At 38.7% G+C, this 17,549-nt stretch overlaps 1 protein-coding gene across 3 annotated transcripts in view; it reads right to left on the bottom strand.

Annotated features, from left to right (window-relative positions):
- Positions 1–11,162, bottom strand: part of slc44a5b (solute carrier family 44 member 5b) — a 39,897-nt gene extending 28,735 nt beyond the window's left edge. For all 3 annotated transcript variants that reach the window (XM_078259122.1, XM_078259124.1, XM_078259123.1), the window contains exons 1-2: positions 10,949–11,162; positions 6,440–6,499 (exon numbers count right to left, since the gene is read on the bottom strand). In XM_078259122.1, coding sequence (XP_078115248.1) covers positions 6,440–6,499; positions 10,949–10,985 — 97 coding nt within the window. In that variant the 5' untranslated portion in view covers positions 10,986–11,162. The remainder of the gene's footprint in view (positions 1–6,439; positions 6,500–10,948) is intronic.
- Positions 11,163–17,549: the final 6,387 nt, after the last annotated feature.

Here is a 17,549-nt window from a genome sequence, read left to right as displayed (position 1 = left end):
AAGGCTCCAGATGGCTCCCCTTTTTCATTATATTAAAAATGTTGAACGATAATACACACAAGCACTCTCTATGTAGCACCATCACTCTTTTTCTCTCTCGCCCTTCTTCTATCACCCTTCTGTATCAAAAAATATCCTTCCTGCCTCACTCGCAATCTCCCACCCCTCCACCCCCAACAACAGTACAACCTTTAAAGTGCTTGTCTCCTTATTGAGACAAGACAAAAAACACCCAGATCTCTGGTTTAGGTTTACTTGGCAGAGCCCCTTGGGAATCCTCTCAACTATTAGCAGATGCTCGAGGACTGAGTACTTGGCTTATCTGGTTTGGTAGCCCACTGGGTTTGGTATTTTCAGAGGGAAGCAAAGACACAGTGCTTGCTGACATGACATTCCCTACAATGCGGAGAATAGCGGTATCCGGGTTGGGATTCGACCCCCAAGAGGGGAGTTAGCATCCGAGTGTGTCAGATGCTGACAGCTAGCCTGCTGCTCCAAGCAGAGAAGTGGCAGTATTGTGGCTGAGGCTTTGTGACCTTGGTTACTTCTGTAGGAACCTCCAGGCATGTCAGTGGCAGCCATGTGTTCCTGTGAAATGAGGCTCGCTACTGCTACTGTAGATCAGTGACAGGCTCAACCGGCTTTGGCCTGGATTTATAAAAGGTTTAAACATAAGAGGATATCCCACAGCTTTGTATCCAAATATGCAATACACCCACTAAGGTAAAGAAACACGTTTATACACACCTACATATGTACGCATCTACACACTATTACAAATGCACAAACGATATCCTTTAGTCTCATACTCAGTATTCAAGACTTGTCTTGAAACTTCCACAATTCCTCTTTTTTTCTTATACAACTTTCCTGAAAAACCAAGACAGAATAAGGCAGATTGCTCCATTAGTATTTCAAAAGTATGTACAAATTAATCTGCACCAAAAACAGGTTACTATTCTGTACTGTGCTGTTCATAATCTCAGCCCGTAGGCAGATTTAGGAAAATAAGATTTTCAGGACTCTGTGCTGGACTAAATGACTAATGGCGATGTTTAGTTTTTTGTTGCCATGTATGTTACCACAGAAATCCACATCTTGCTTTACACATCAAAGTTTTAGGTTGGGCAGGATGCAACAGAGCCCATATTCCTAATGGGAGGATGAATGAAACTTTGCTATTGCACATTTTATGGTGAATGAGTTCGCTATCACAACAACTGCATATTTTCTGAACTATATGCACTTTGCGCTGACAAAAAGCTAATTCACAGTTGAAGGTCACGTGGAAGTAACAATTTCACACAAATTAAATTTAAGTCCACAAAGTTAATCTCTCACCAACTGATGTGGCTTTATATGAGTGCATATGCGTGTGTCACAGCACATCACAGATTGAGAATCTTGATTCTTTGGTTTCTAGAAATCGCAAGAAATGTTAATGCACTCATGTTATTTAATGACTCTATGCCAAAAGGTTTTACAAATCAGATTTCATAAAACAAGTGATATTCTCCTTGAGGTAGGAGTACAATCTGTTGCCCTATGGGCAAGCCAGTGTCTGCATTTGGTCATTTTAACATAGCTTCACTGTCTGTGTTATCCAACAGGCAATCCTCTTAACCTCTGCCTTTCAGCATTCAGCACACATCAAACTCAGATCAGCGTTAAATCCACTAAAAGCCTGATATGTCTAAGCAAACCTACAAGGTGCAATGCAAGGCCCTCACCTGTGCAAAAAAAAATCTCTTGTGTCAACATCATGTCTCTGATGTTCTTAAGATAATGATTCATTTGTTTTGATCAAGCTGGATGCATCATTTAGCACATTAAAATGATCAAAAGTAATTTCAAGTCTCACTGTGCACCTGAGACGTGGATGAATGTGAACGTGCTGTGAACGTAGCTGTATCTTGTGTTTCAGAAATCACTGTCAATGTCACTAAGCCTTGTAGTCATAACAGACTATATTTGTACATCAGATTGGAAATTTAAAGTCTCCTTGCTGTTGCCCAAAAGCCTCTTCACAGCTAAATGTCCCATTTTCACAGACAGAAGTAAATCTGAAATTATTTACTGACTCACCCTATCATTAGTGTGAATAATATACTTCAAACTTCCAGGCACTGACATAGCTATCTCTTGGGAAAAGACGCAAATTAGTAGCAAAAGAACATAACAGTGTTAAAAATAATGAGCATTTATGCCATAAATCCTGATAAAATGTGTAGGAGCACTACGGAGTGAGCATTGGTCCTTATTTGACAAGTATTTGCAGAGAACAGTGACACTTAAAAAGCCCATAATAGCACTTAGTCCTGGGTGCAAAATGGGCCATTTGAGCCACAACCTTCTCTGACTGCAATTTCACAGGAGGGTGTGAATGTTTAATTCTAAACCAAGGCTCCCAGCTTTCTGTCAAGACTCTGCATTGACTTAGTATAAAAATGCAGCGTTTAGGAAAGCTGCCCATGCGAGAAATTTGTTAATTAACAGTTTGCCCGGCTTCTTGTGGTGAATGGAAATCATATCTAAATTGTTACTTACAAACCTGCCAAAGAATGATTATGAACTACTTTTCTACTTTTCTGACTGACTGAACATTTTAGCAGTAAGCCCACTAAACACTTGCTGCATAGTTAGAAGCGTTGTGTAATATACAGCCCAGAGTTCTTCAATGTTTTTTTAAGCCAAGGACCCCTTAACTGAGAGTGAGATGGAGCAGGGACCCCCTACTACATATTATATAAAATTAAGTTGCATATTAAACCGGGCCTACAATAACGTGTGGGCGGCCTAAAGCCTTGATACATACCTTTTTAGTGCATAGAATACTAAGCTATTGACATCTGTTGTTTTTATCAATTATTTTATAATGTCAAAAATACATGTGGCAGAGTGAATCCTTAGGATTAACTGGATCTGTCGATGGCTACCTCAGTGATTTCCGTACCGAGGCTAGTAAGCCTGTCATCAATGTTTGCTTTTTTCACAAATAGGCTGATTTATATTTGCATTTAATATGTTGGATTCATGTTAAAACATTTTCTTTTCTTTTTTTAAACTTTAAAAAAAAAAACAAAAAAAAAAACAATAATTTGGTGGCCCCCCTGCTGTAACTCTGAGGACCCCCTAGGGGCCCCGGACCCCCTCTTGAAGAGCTCTGTACTAGCCTATAGAGCGCACTTCACTCCTGGATGTACAGCAGGTGGAGAACTGCTGAACGTGAATGATGGGATGGCAGGTAGTTCGACCAGCAGCTTCAAACAGGGCTCACTTTTCAGTGTTTTTTGCTGCTTTTTATGAGGTCACATGCAATTTATGTTCATATAAAGTAAAATCCAACTTTATATTAGGGCTAGGTGATAATTCAATGTTAATGTGGAATGGTATCATGACCAAGTCCCTCATCCTGCCTTATCTACCTCTGCTTCAGTTTGCTACATTTCCCAGAAATAAATAACTTTCAAGTGAGTAGGAGGGTTTCCTGTTGAGAGAAAAAAAAGTGAGAACACTAGCACTTCTTCCACAAATCATGCCTTATGGCTATTGTTCATAAGGAAACTGGTGTCCCTGCTTTTTCTAGTTCTTCTTGTGTGACATCTGAGGGTGGCAAGTCTAGAAAGAAACCATAAAACACTTTATGTTTTGGAATAAGAGAGATAAACCACTAAAGAAAGCCAGAAATAGTGGGTACACTAAAAGCAACAGCAAATGTGATGTTCGTTACTATGCACTCCACATTTAGTCCACATTTAAACAAATGCAGTGAGTGAAACATTAGTTGCCAATGTAATTTGACAACACTACCAGGTAGAGTATGCTGATGTGAAATTTGTCTTGTTGTTCTCTGTTCAGTTGTGAAACCCAGTCTGAATTGCTCTTTTGCCAAGCTAGCTGACGAAAGCACAAGGGAGCCAATAACATAAAGCAGCTGACCTAAACACAGGGAGGCCCCATAACTCCATCCCATGCTCCACTAGCTATTTTGTTAGATGCTGTTAAGTAAATTATGTTCCTTAATTAAACTGTCTCAATATAATCTATGCAATTCTCTCGAGTAGCACTTCAGTTAAAGCAATAATAATAATTCAGGTGTGTGTGCATATATATATATATATATATATATATATATATATATATATATATATATATATATATATTTCAGGGCTGTCAGCATTAACGCATTAATCACGATGCGATTAAGGACCGAGCATAATGCGTTAAAATTGTATTAATCGCATGCCGCTATTTATTAATTTATTTTCACTTCACTCGGGTTTGCGTCGTGCCTAACAGGCTATTATTTTGCCGTACTTCCTCGTAACACATCCTGCTGCTGCAGGAATAGCAATGCGGATTTCGGTGCCTCATTCTGGGGCCACTGATGTCTGCACTTCTCTCTGATGCTCTGAAACAGACGTTACAGGCAACAGAAACATTGCTGCACGTGACGCTAGTTAACACTATACTTGACAGCAGCTAACGTTAGCCTACTGCTAGCTAGTAGCTGGAACACTAAACGGTGTAAAGTTTGTCTGTATTTCACTGTAGAGGATTCCGACACCGGGATGTCACAATCTGCAGCTGCTGTTGTCGGAAAAACACAGACGGTGCGTTCAATGAAGCTGGTAATTTACATCTTCGTGGTGCATTCAAAGTTGTTGTTAAATGCCCTTTTCCCATCTGGTGGTTGTTTTTGTCATTCAACAGCTATTTACTAGTGAAATAAGTTATTGTTATAGTGATTACATTATTATTAAACATTTCATTTTGACGATATGGCCTTAACAATAAACAAGCCATTCTGTAATGTCGCCAACTGTTTAGTACCCTTCTTTTTTTAAACTTTCTTAAGAAGTATCGGTTCAGGCACCGGTACCGTTTCAAAAGTACCGCTTTAGCGCCGGTATCCAAACCAAACAATACCCAACCCTAATATTGACTCTAGATTCAAATGTGTGACTAGATGAAATATATAATAAACAAATACAAATCGTAAAATCAATCTCATCTCATCGTAGAATCATTTTCTTTGCATTTATTTGATTCCCAATCAAGATACACTGGTAAGAATTGCTTTCCATTGTTAATATGTACTTAAAAACAGTTCTGAAATGCAAAATAATAGAATTTTAATCATGTGATAAAACATGCGATTAACTATAGAAATTCAACGATTAATCGCAATTAAGAAAATGTAATCGTTTGACAGCCCTAATATATATATATATATATATATATATATATATATATATATATATATATATATATATATATATATATATATATATATACACACACACACACACACACACACACACTGTATATTATCCTCTGTAATGATGCACAAACTGTATGTTAACTAATAGTATATTATATACTAGTATATAATAATATAGATGCACAGACTCTATTTTGTGTTTCACCCCATACCTGCACTAAGCTGTTTACTTACAACACTTCTAGTGTCAATCTCTAGTGTCAGGTTTATGTTGATATGGTTTGAAGGGCCCGGTGGTAAACTGCATGTCTGCTGAGAGCAGTGAGAATCAACTACACATGACAGGTTGCAGTCGTGATTGGCAGAGTGCTGTAGTCATGAGGTCTGAGGGACACACGGGGTCAGCATGTGGGGAAGACACAGTAGCTTTTCTCCATCAAGAGCCGTCACGAGCAGTCCTGACAAAGCCTGCGTCACTCTAAAACTGTACGGCTTCTGTAAGATCAAGCCTCCCTGACAGTCATTTTGGCTGTCATTTTTACATACAACTTGTACAGAGTTAGATGATATGACGCATTTGTAACTGATAATGATGTGGAAGGCTCAAGGAATAAGCATGACATGAGAAAGTTAATACTTATATAAAGTTATGTGTTATAGCTAGAGTTGGACTGATTAGCTGACCGTTACAGGCAGCTATTCAATATCAGATCAATTCATCCTCCAAGTTTTTCAAGATACAATGCGTGCCCTAATTCCTGACCTGCCCCCACTGCTAAAAAAAAAAAATCCTAAAGGAAACACTGTGGTGGCATCATCCTGAGGAATTAGTGATTCTGACAGTTTATAGCTAAAGTCCAGTAAATAGTGTTAATGTTATATTCTGTTGTCATGCCGTCACAGAGAAAAAAAAAATATATATAATAATATATATATATATATATATATATATATAAATAAATAAATATAAACATGATTCTATCGTTAACGTTACCCGTTGTTGCGCATTTGATGTCAACCGTTAAAAAAAAAACCTGAATAGTTAGCAACTGACCATGTAGCTAAGCAAGCTAACGTCCCTGTAAATCACAGCAAGGGGTTAAACATCATTCGGGCTAAAGAACACACCGTTATATCATGTTGTCATAACGGTAACGTTACACAGTGCAGAGAAAAAAATATTTTTGTGTTTACAACAAAGACGAACCGACTCACCATAGTAAGAGTAGGGGGTGTCCGTGTTCCTAGCCATGCCACTTAGTAGAACAAATGCTGCTGAAATGACATTTTATTTTTTGAGGAACTTAATTGTTTTTGTAACATTTTTGTAAAGAAATGTTTCATTGAAAGGAGACATTAAAAAGGTACAATGTAACATTTCTGCATTAAAATGTCTAGAAATGACTATACCTATGTTATATATTTTGTTGAGTTGTGTACTTACACTATCCTAAATGTTTCCAACAACGTTCAAACCCAGAGAAATCGGTTATTTTATTTTAATGACACGGGACATTTCCTTTAGTCGACTGTCAGTGGCGTCATAAAACCTTTGACCCCTCTCTAGTTACTCTAACTTCCATCAAAGCACGGGCACCAAGATGATACGTTTCAGAGTAATCGTAAATCATACAATGTCACAGAAAAAATAATACTCAGTAACCGTAATACATCTTGCTTTCTGCCACACAGCATAATTTTGCCACTGATTACATGCCACTTACAACACAGTAATACAGCAGAGATCTTATTTATTGATACATTTCAATACTGACTGATCCAGCTTAACGTGCTACGTTGACAAGTAACGTTAGCGTTAGCTAGGGCTGTAACGATATGCGATTTGAAACCGAAATTGCGACACTCAGATCCACAAACCTGTGTCGCGGAGTGAGAAGGCAGAATCGCGACACAGCCATTCCAACTCCCAGAGTTATCCTTCCCGTCCAGATCCCATGCTACCACATCTTTAAATTACTATTAGTATTAGTCATTTTGGTGCCTTATCCCCCTTTTGTCGGATAAATTTTGCTAACTGTAAAGACGGCTAAAAGCAAAGCGGCGGGGCACTGGTAACACTAACGGGGGTGTAACGTTACAAATGGCCGCTGTTCTGACTCGGATCCCTGGGTCTGTTTCTCGACGGTTCAGTAAACTGCCGTTAGCGTCCTTAGCACCGGAGTTAAGTGCTGACCGGGTTTGGATTGCTGTAATGATAGTGGCTGGCTGCTAGCTGGCTGGGGCTGTTGTCAGCTCTCATCCCGACTGAAAACTTGCAGCGGCGAGAGAGTGAGGCAGACAGACAGGTGTGTGCTAGCTGGCTAAATTATCATTATATTGGTCGTCTATCTATACAGTTAACGTTACTGATGAATTCGTGGGTAAGCCCAGAGTTGTTAACCGTGGTCAAAACAATCATACTAAAAATAACTGAGTGTGTTGAACGATATCGTAATCTTATGTTACCCACCAAGAATTAGCTGACGCTAAGCATTAGCATTAGCTACTTGTCAACCAGCACCTTTATAGTAGGCACCAAAGAACTTTTCCTCGTCGGTCCCCCTACAGGTTGGAAGCGGAATTGTCCATTGACAAGTAGTGAGTATAACCAAAGCCCGTCTACGGAAAGCAGTTCCACTCCCTATTCAGCCCCATTGTACCGAATTTGGTTGCAGTTCCACCAGAGTTCCACTGGGGGTGATCGCGGTCCACTGCTAAATGAATGGGACTCTATGGCGCTAGACAGCTAAATGTGTCTCTTTCGCCCGATTGTCGTTGAGAAATCTCAGATTTGATTGTAGTTTTTGCAAGTTCAATATGGATTATAGGTCAAAAGTTGAATGAACGAGTACTTGTGTCCTTTCGATTTCTTACAGGTTGAGTCGTTGTTGCCCATAATACGCTAGCATTCTGCTAATGAATGCTGATTGGTCAGTGAAGGACTGATTACGATCGGCGATCCCGCTTGACGGCATCCAAAGCAGAACCAGAATGTCAGAGTGAATATTTCGGCGTGGTCTTTAAAACATTAGCAAACCTCTTTCTAGCACGTGTATTAACAGGGAGAGCCTAACCTGTCAGCTGTGTTGTCGATGCTTTGAGAGAACAAAGGAAGCGACTCAGAGCTTGCTGTAAAGCAGTATCTCTGGCCATATATGTGTATGATGTCATTGACATTTTAAAAGGCTTTTTAGAACAAAAAAGCCTCTTTAAAAAAATCTAACACCCAGCAGTGTGTATTTTCTTAGCCTCCCCTTTCGAATGCAACATTCAAATTACTAGACAAAAAATGATATCCTGAGAAAAGTGGATTTTGAGGGGTATAGCTCCATAGAGTCCCATTCATTCTGCACTGGCCTGTGAGCGCCCCTGTGAACGCGTCTGGTGGAACTGCAACAAGTTCAGAAGCCGGAAGTAACGAGAGAGTGGAACTTCTTCCCTTATTAGAAATTCTTTGGTATAACTCTCCTCCAACCCCTGCCTCACTCCCAGGCGCTAAGGGACTTCAGTCGGGATGAAAGCAGACAACAGCCCGGGGGACACGACACATCCACAGTTAGCCCGCAGCCAGCCACTATTATAAACTTACAGCAATCCGAACCCTGCCAGCACAAACTCCAGCACCGGGTGATAATGATGCTAACGGCAGTAACAGAACGTTTTATGTTCAGTCGGGGAAACAGACCATATTGGCCCAGGCATCCGAGTCTGGGTTCCATTGTTTTGATTGAGAGACCCCTAACAGCAGAAAATTACATATTGTACGTTTAAATTGCCCTAACCCTGTGGCTTAGTCTGGGTTTCTATGGACCTTTTTCACAGCAGACATTTTGACTTGTCATAGTAGGAAAAGCACAGCTGAAATTGATAACCTTAACGATGCCTCACTTCCATCAAGTGTCCCAGTAAGCTAGCTAGTTCAGTTAGTAGCTAGCTTACTGGGACAGCATGCACAATACCAGGGCCTCTCCTAAGTGGAATGCAGCCATCATTAATGGTTTTGAATACACCGGTGCTTTTCCTACTATGACATGTCAACATGTCTGCCGTGAAAAAGGTCTATAGCTAGCTAGTAAGTTTCCCATTAGTCTTGTAGTAGCCTGAGAACAGTTGCACACTGACAACAAGAATTACATTGTGAAAGAAGCACTAAATATGTATTTTCTAATGGTTAAATGGAAGATTACTAAATATAGAGGGAATATTTTTTAGCTGGGGGAGTATTAATATGGGCACCCAACCTAAAAAAAAGCCACCAGTATGGTAAAAATCACCGGTGTAAGTGACTCTTTGTGTCAGAAGAAAGACACTGTGTGGCATCTGGTGGTGATAAAGGATTATGTTGCTTTGATAAACAACATGATTACTAAGGCAGTCTAATGGACTGAAAATCTGCCCACGTATTGAATATATCCATATGGAGCAGTGAAAATGCCACTTGGAGACAATAAAGCCTTTGTTATCAAAACCATTCACAGAGAACATTGCTTTTTATCTTCATTAATAACTGCACTACCTGGACTGCAGTTGTTACAATGTTGTAATTATCCTTAATGTGGGGAAAGTGGAGATAAGACTTATTGTTGTTAACAGTCATCTACACTTTTTTTTTAACACACGTAAGAAATACAAGGCAAAACTTCACATCACAGAAGATAACCAAGGCTACGGTTCATTTTTGAGTTACGCAACCTTTAAATAGCCAACTGACTAAATGTGAGCCATAAAGCTAACGTTCCTTTAAACTAGCTAGCTCCAACAAAGGGGCCAGAGATTAGCTACCTGAAACGATTAGTCTATTAATCGATTAACAGAAAATGAATACACATTTTTGTTTTGATAATCAATTGTTGAAGTATTTCAGGCAACGCTAAGGATACAGATAATTCTTAAGACATTAAAAAAAACGTTAGGCTACTTTTTCAAACGTAAATTTAACCGTTTAAAACGTTTTTCTACCGTTACAGGCAGCTCAATCTCAGATCAATTCATCCTTGAAGTTTTTCAAGATACAATGCGTGCCCTATTTCCAGTTTCTCAATGTTGAGGAAACGTTAGAAAGCTGCTTTCTTTGTCTGATACTGAATAGGATATTTGACTGGTCTGGTGTTAGAACAAAACAAAGAAATCTGGTGGCATCATCCTGAGGAATTAGTGATTCTGACTATAGCTAGACCAAACGATAAATCTATCAATCCAGAAAATAATCGATAACGAAGATAGTGTTAACGTTATATTGTGGTGTCATGCCGCCACAGAGGAAAAATATATCTGGGTTTACAACCAAGACGAAGTGACGACAAGTGGAGGAGGAAAGTGATAATACCTATTGTGAGGACTTAACGTATAGCTACACTAGGTAAACAAGTAACACAAAAGGAAACAAATATCACATCATTGGAGTTAACCAGGTAACGTTAACGTACGTTAACACAAAAAGACGTTAGGCTAACGCTACTTATTCAAACGTAAATGGCCGTTTAAAACATGATTCTACCGTTAACGTTACCCGTTGCTGCGCATTTGATGTTAACCGTTAAAAAACCCTGAATAGTTAGCAACTGACCATGTAGCTAAGCAAGCTAACGTCCCTATAAATCACAGCAATGGGCTAAATCATTCGGGCTAAAGAACACACCGTTATATCATGTTGTCATAACGGTAACGTTACACAGTGCAGAGAAAAAATATTTTGGCGTTTACAACAAAGACGAACCGACTCACCATAGTAAGAGGAGGGGGTGTCCGTGTTCCTAGCCATGGCACTTAGTAGAACAAATGCTGCGTCGCCTTGGTTTTGGAGACCGCATATGAGAGTCGAGGTGAACCGCAGTTTATTTTAGTGCCTTTCAGCGGTCCCGTCGAGAAATAAACACAGCAGGAACCTGGAGAGGTCTTGGGCTCTTGGTGGATGCTTCGGCCACGCAGCTGAGCGTCAGTCGTGTTTACAGCGCGACGTCATTAATTATTCCAAGACTGTCTTAAAGGGGACGTGCACCGTGGCCGCTTCTGCTAAAATTCCCGTTTCCCTTTGTTAGGATGCGATTTCTAAAATACATCGTTGTTGTGCAGTTTGTCCGCTGACATGAACATGTGTAGGATTTATATCAACGATGCTGCAAAACAGAGGGATCAGTACACTGTCTGTGTCTGCAAGAAGAGTGGTGACTTCCAGGTTGCTTTTTTTAGTTGATTAATAATACAGCCAATATTGTAGGTAGTACCGGTATTTATAGGAGGCAGTGATATTTCTGTCCACACTGAGGAGTCCGGTGGAGAAACACTGACCTCAGCTGGGTTTTCTGTGACATTGCAAATATTTCTCTCTCTCTCTCTGTCTCTCCCTTTAGTTTGAACTGTGGCATTAATGTACGTTTATCATATATGCTACTCGAGAGGGATTCCAGCCTTATTCTGGCTGATTGGTTTAAAGTTGGGCGGAGCTATGCTGGAATCACATATGGTCACCAAATTTCAAGAGCTATTAATTACGATAAAGGTGTAACTTCTCCCACCCAAACAGATACAACAAGAAAATATCATATAGCCTATATAGCTCTTTAAATCAATTATTATTTCAGGTGTGACCAGTAATGTTTTTATAATTGTGGGTGATCCATGTTCTCGCTTAGGCTACTCATACAAATACAGTTTGTCGGGTAATTTAAACACACATCACAGTTTATGACTTCTGTGTTTTGCATGTAAAATATTGTTGTAGTATGTTGTATGTAGAGGAGGAAAAGCTGCATTTCCCATTTTAAATTGAGGAAACGCTTAATAATAGAACTGAATCGTGCTTAAGTGTGGTACTCCAATATGTGCTTTTCATATTCGTATTCACACACAGCACACATTGATCATGGGTTTTTGAGAGTCCACTATTGTGAGTATGACCAGAACGTGGCAGCAGAGACTGAAAATCATGCACAATAACTGGGGGATCCACGAGCACGGTGAGATTTTCATATAGTAAGATAAAATAAAAGAAGCATGTTTTATGTGTGAGAGCTGCAGCCAAAGTGTTTCAACCTGGATGTTACCTGAATAATAATTGCACATCGCCAAACATTATCCATTTTGAATGACAGAGTATCTAAAATGTTAATATTTCATGCATTGTAATGTAATTTGTATTACACAATGACATCTTAAAAGTGATGTCTCTGAGTGCTCTGTGGATGAAAGTAATACGATTTCAGGCTTCCAAAGGCCAGTTATTAGGAAGGGATTGACTTCCCCCTGGGACAGATCATATGTTGATGTGGCAGGTTCACTGCCAATCGCACATGGAGAAAATCAGGATCACATTATTGCCAAGTGCAATACAATGAATGTAGAACTATTTGTCTTGGTGACACAGGCCAATATAGTGGTTTTCAACCTTTTATAACTTAGAACTGTTCCTACAGATTTACATCCTGGTGTGTCTGATATGAAAGGTTGTGAAACATCATACACTAAAAAAAGAAATGGTCACAGAAACAACAGTATATGGCCAGTAGGTGTAGAAATGTGAAGGATTGTTTCTCAGTTTGTCTTTCTCAGTCCCACTGTATGTTTTTCAGGGAATTGCCAATGTATATTTTGAACTTCTCTTCATCCATGTCTGATTCAGTTGGGTTTTGATGCTATAAATAGAATGATACCACAGCCAGATGGACCCTAGATTTTTATAGCTCAGTTAGAAACATATTGCCTGCTGTTGTGTGCATTCCTGAAGCGAATGGTGTTGGTGTGTTATGTCTTATTATGTGCAAACCTACAATAATTAGTGAGTTAAAGGAGAAAAGAGGTTGATAGAGTTGGGAAAATTATTATCTATCTTCCTATGTTCTTTTTTCCACTAATTTCCATTTTATAATGAACGGGGCTGAACTATTACAGCATTATGTTATCACATGTTACAAGGTCAAGCAAAGTATTTTTTCATTGCCAGCCAGTAGTGGGTAGGTTCTTTAATCCTGCAAGGATTGCACAAGGACAATGACACATTTCATAGGTGAATTGTGTTCCCCTCTAAGAATAACTGTCATTTCCAGAGTTACCAGCCCATCTGCTTGTCATTCAGTGAAAACAACGGATGCCAACAGCTTGCTAATTACATAATCGAGAGGGTACGCAACAGATGCAGTCACATTTTGTGCTGGTTTGGTTTGCAGCCTTTCTCCACTTTCTGAAACAAAAGATAATTTCTTTCATTGTGGCAGTTCTTTTGTTGTTTGGATAGTGAGTTTTTTTTTATTTTTCATAATCAGAGGCAGAAGGAGATGCTCTTAACACAATCACCCTTTTGCTCCTTTCATTCAGAGCTTATAATTGTTGCAGTTGCAATCAACCCTGCTGACTCTCACCCAAGTCCCACCATTAAAGAAAGTGATTCAGTTACGTTGTAACGTGCAACAGAGATACAACTAGATGATTGGAGGTCCTTTTCACCCCAATAATTTGGATAAACACAACACTTCTAAGAAAGATATATTGGGAAACAGGAAATTGCATCTGTGATTGGTAGAGATACCAGCCAACGAGTCAATGATCTGCCTGAAGGCGGAGACAATTTGCAAAGTGAATGAAGATGTTTTAGCTCTTGGGCCTGAAAATGCAGGACATAAAGCTTGTATCTACCTCCCGGTGCTCTCTTTTTTTTAACTTGTGTCACAGCTAAAGTGCACAGTATTTGTCAGGACTGGATGATAAACAATAACATTCACCACACCGCCATCTCCAGGAGATTGGAGATTTATATTGGTATTACAGTTAGATTGATACATCCTGTTTATTAGGCTAATATTACCCTATTAACAGAAACAGGTCCAGCTTTCTCTTTTTTTTAATTAACTGTTAACCCTCACACAACATCTACTCTATGTCACTCTACTATAGGAAACTGATAAGCCACCTAAAATACATTTATATTCACAGTATAAGAGTCATGTAATTGTCTAATTGCTTCTTTATTTACGGTATTTTTGCCCTCACAACAAGACCATTCTTGTGATCATTTTGTATCTGTTGCCATTAAACTGATAAGATAAATGTCACTATTGGTATAAACCTTTATTTTGTGTGCCAAAACAAGCTGAACACAACTCCCATTGTCATCGAGCATCGGCCAGTACAGACATAGTCCAGTAAAACATATATAGTATTGTGCCCATTGTAACAGCACTTTAACATAAACAGCTATGTAAGTTGGGAATGTACTCACAGTCCCTTTACTTTTAGTCTTAGCTTAGTTTCTTTACTTACACCAGGAGGCATCTACTCTTCAAGCTGAGGACATTATATAATGACTAAAAACTGCTTTTGCCAAACAGGTGCAACAAAGCAGATTATTTCACACATGTATTGTATTTGGCCCAGGCAGACAACCGTCTGGCGCCTCGCTGGATAGGAGGTTCGAGTTAATTAAAAAAAGGTTTTTGTGTGTGTGTTGTGTGTGCTCCCCAGAGCTGTGTTTTGAGATGCACACAAAACCTCAGGGACACCTCTAATCAAACCACACAGACGGCAAAACACCTAATCCTCTGAATTCATTATGAGGCTGTGCTCCTCAGTGATACAGATAATTTGTTGATTAAAATTACTCTACCAATGATATGGCCGTATGGAAAACAGAAAATGGGAAAAGTCATTGAAAAAGTCTTGTAGTGTTCATTTCTCAGCTATTAAAGTTGAACTCAAACACTGTAACAAGAGCTTAAAGATCCATTTATATGTAGGACTGAATTGAAAATGGTATTGATCGCTGTCAAACCAACAAATGAGCTGACTCCATAATAGGCTCTATTTCAGAGCTGTTGTCCTCAGAAGCCTGGATGTTTGAGTTGTTTGTCCCACTGAAATGATAAGGTCATATGTTTATATGTTTGTATCTCTGTTTAATGTCACTCTCCTAATGTACAGCATGCGTATTGTACTGTATATGTGTGTTTTATTCTCTTGAGACAATGAGACAAATAATTATTGTTTCCATTCAAAGAATTCTCATTTATAATAATACTACATGTATCCCTGATGTGTTTGTGCTACTGAGCACTGTTTGGCAACCTTTTTTGTATTGTGATGCAAGCACTACTCAAGACCCATCGTCATATGTCTATGAGCGGTGGGAAGTCCAACCAAAAAGTGACGTTCATTTGAAAAGTTTCTAGAGGGAAAACTCTCCTGTATTTCACCACAAAAGCTTTGTTTAAAAAAATATATATATTCACAATTTTGTGTAGCAGGAATTATTTTCTTCAGATTTTAAGCATGGTTTGGCAAGGAATCATCTAATGTCAACAAAAGTTAACTTTATCATCAAAATTACAATGTAATGATGGAATTCCATACTGTAGCCTGTTTCATATTAGGTTGTCTTGCTTCATATTGTATGGTATAATTGCATAATACCATACATTGCATTGCGTAGTAATAGGCCTGTTGTGTTATCTTGTATCATCCTGTATCCCATCATATTCTACATGAATCCCTGTATCAGATAGGAAACTAATTATTCTAAAAAGACAATTGTTAACACTTTTGTAAAACTGGGCCAAAAACATAAAAGGGAAGACGTGTTGTTCCCAATGTAGCTTTTAAGTAGGCTACCCTGATTTTTCTTACAGCATCTGGTCTGGCCGTGATATTCTGTGATGTTTTTGAGATATAAATGACTTATTAATTCCCACAAAGCCAACAGATACATTTCAGTTTGTAAAGTGAGACTTGCTGAGGAATGACTAGAACATGAAAGACACATTACAAAATGAACACAATGATAGCAGCTCAGAGGGTGTCTATAAAAAGACGAATTCCCCATTTCCCAGCTCCTCCTGACTAGATTACAGCCTCTAGCAAAGCTACCTTCCATGAGGAGCTTTAGCTGCTCATGAGCATGGCATGGCAACCTGCAGGTTGCCGTGACAAATTAGTAAAATAGTTCCCCTTTCCTTAAATGGGAATGTCTCCAAATTAGCTTGAATGACAAAAAATGGTAATGTATTATAACATCCTTTTAAGAACTAGAAAGAATAATCTTATCATAACTTTTAGCAGGGAGCAATGCAATGACAAAACAACAAGATAAGGCATCTGCTTAAAATATTTCCTTAATATCTTAAGCACACTTTATGAAACACTGTTACTATTCAGAATAACTGTAACATCAGTTTATACTGAGCAACACTAGACTTCATCTGACCTACAAAAGGTTGTCACTCACTCAAAACATTTATATCATGTTGACATTCAAAATAAATATCAGCCAGTGAATCATTGACTACTAAAGTGACATTACCTTTTATCATTGCATAACTGAATCAATTTGAATAATTCTCAGTAGTAATGTCTTATGACGGTTATCATCAAATATAGTGCTCATATTATGCCCATTTTCAGGTTCATAATTGTATTTAGAGGTCGTACCAGAAAAAAAACCCACCATATTTTTGTTGTACTGCACATTGCTGCAGCTCCTCTTTTCACCCTGTGTGTTGAGCTCTCTGTTTTAGCTACAGAATGAGAAATCTCACTTCTGTTCCATCTTTGTTGGGAGTCGCACATGTGCAGTAAGTACTGCTAGCCAGTCAGTTGCAGAGTATGAGTGTGTGTCACGCTAGCAGCTAGGCGAGCATTATAACGTGTGTTACAAAGTGACGAGCGTTCGTCACGGAAGTAAAGGCTGGACTACAATAGAGCTGTTTGGAGCAGTTTGTGAACAGTGTTTTCTGTTGGAGATGGTAACTCCCTTTGGGGTGGACTTTAGGCTTTTTCAATTTGTAAGTCTATAATGTGCACAAACAGATATATAACACAATAAAGGAAAGGGGGAAAGCCAAAAAGCATAATATGAGCACTTTATTGAAGAAGCAAGTTTCAACAAAGTCCATTCACAGATTTCTCTCAGTCAATGAACAACTTTATAGTCACAACACTGTGAGCACATTACAGTAACAATATGTAAAACAGAAATAATACAATGAAAGCGGTCATTGCATTGTGCAGTAAAGACAAATATCTGAATAGAAAAAGTTCATTTCATTTAGGAACTATTGTAGAAATAAATGAAAAACAAATATGTAAAATCGCTTAATCGCCAGCATTTTTATCTACTTCACATCTTTTGAACTATGAGCAGCATTCATTGATTGTTTCCAGCACACAGACATACTGTATGGTCATGAGGATGATTAGCGTACACCTGCCATCTCCTGAAGAATATAAATCTTCAGTTGAAGTGAAAAATGGGGAGAAACTCCATTAAAAAAAACAGCAAATAAGTTACAACATGGGCTAGATCATGCTGTTTAAATAGAATACGATTTTGGATGGGAAAATG

This window comes from Sander vitreus, chromosome 9 (assembly GCF_031162955.1).
Source record: "Sander vitreus isolate 19-12246 chromosome 9, sanVit1, whole genome shotgun sequence".
NCBI classification, from domain to species: domain Eukaryota; kingdom Metazoa; phylum Chordata; class Actinopteri; order Perciformes; family Percidae; genus Sander; species Sander vitreus.
Note: the sequence above shows the minus strand (reverse complement) of the source record. Positions and strands in the feature narration are given on the sequence as shown.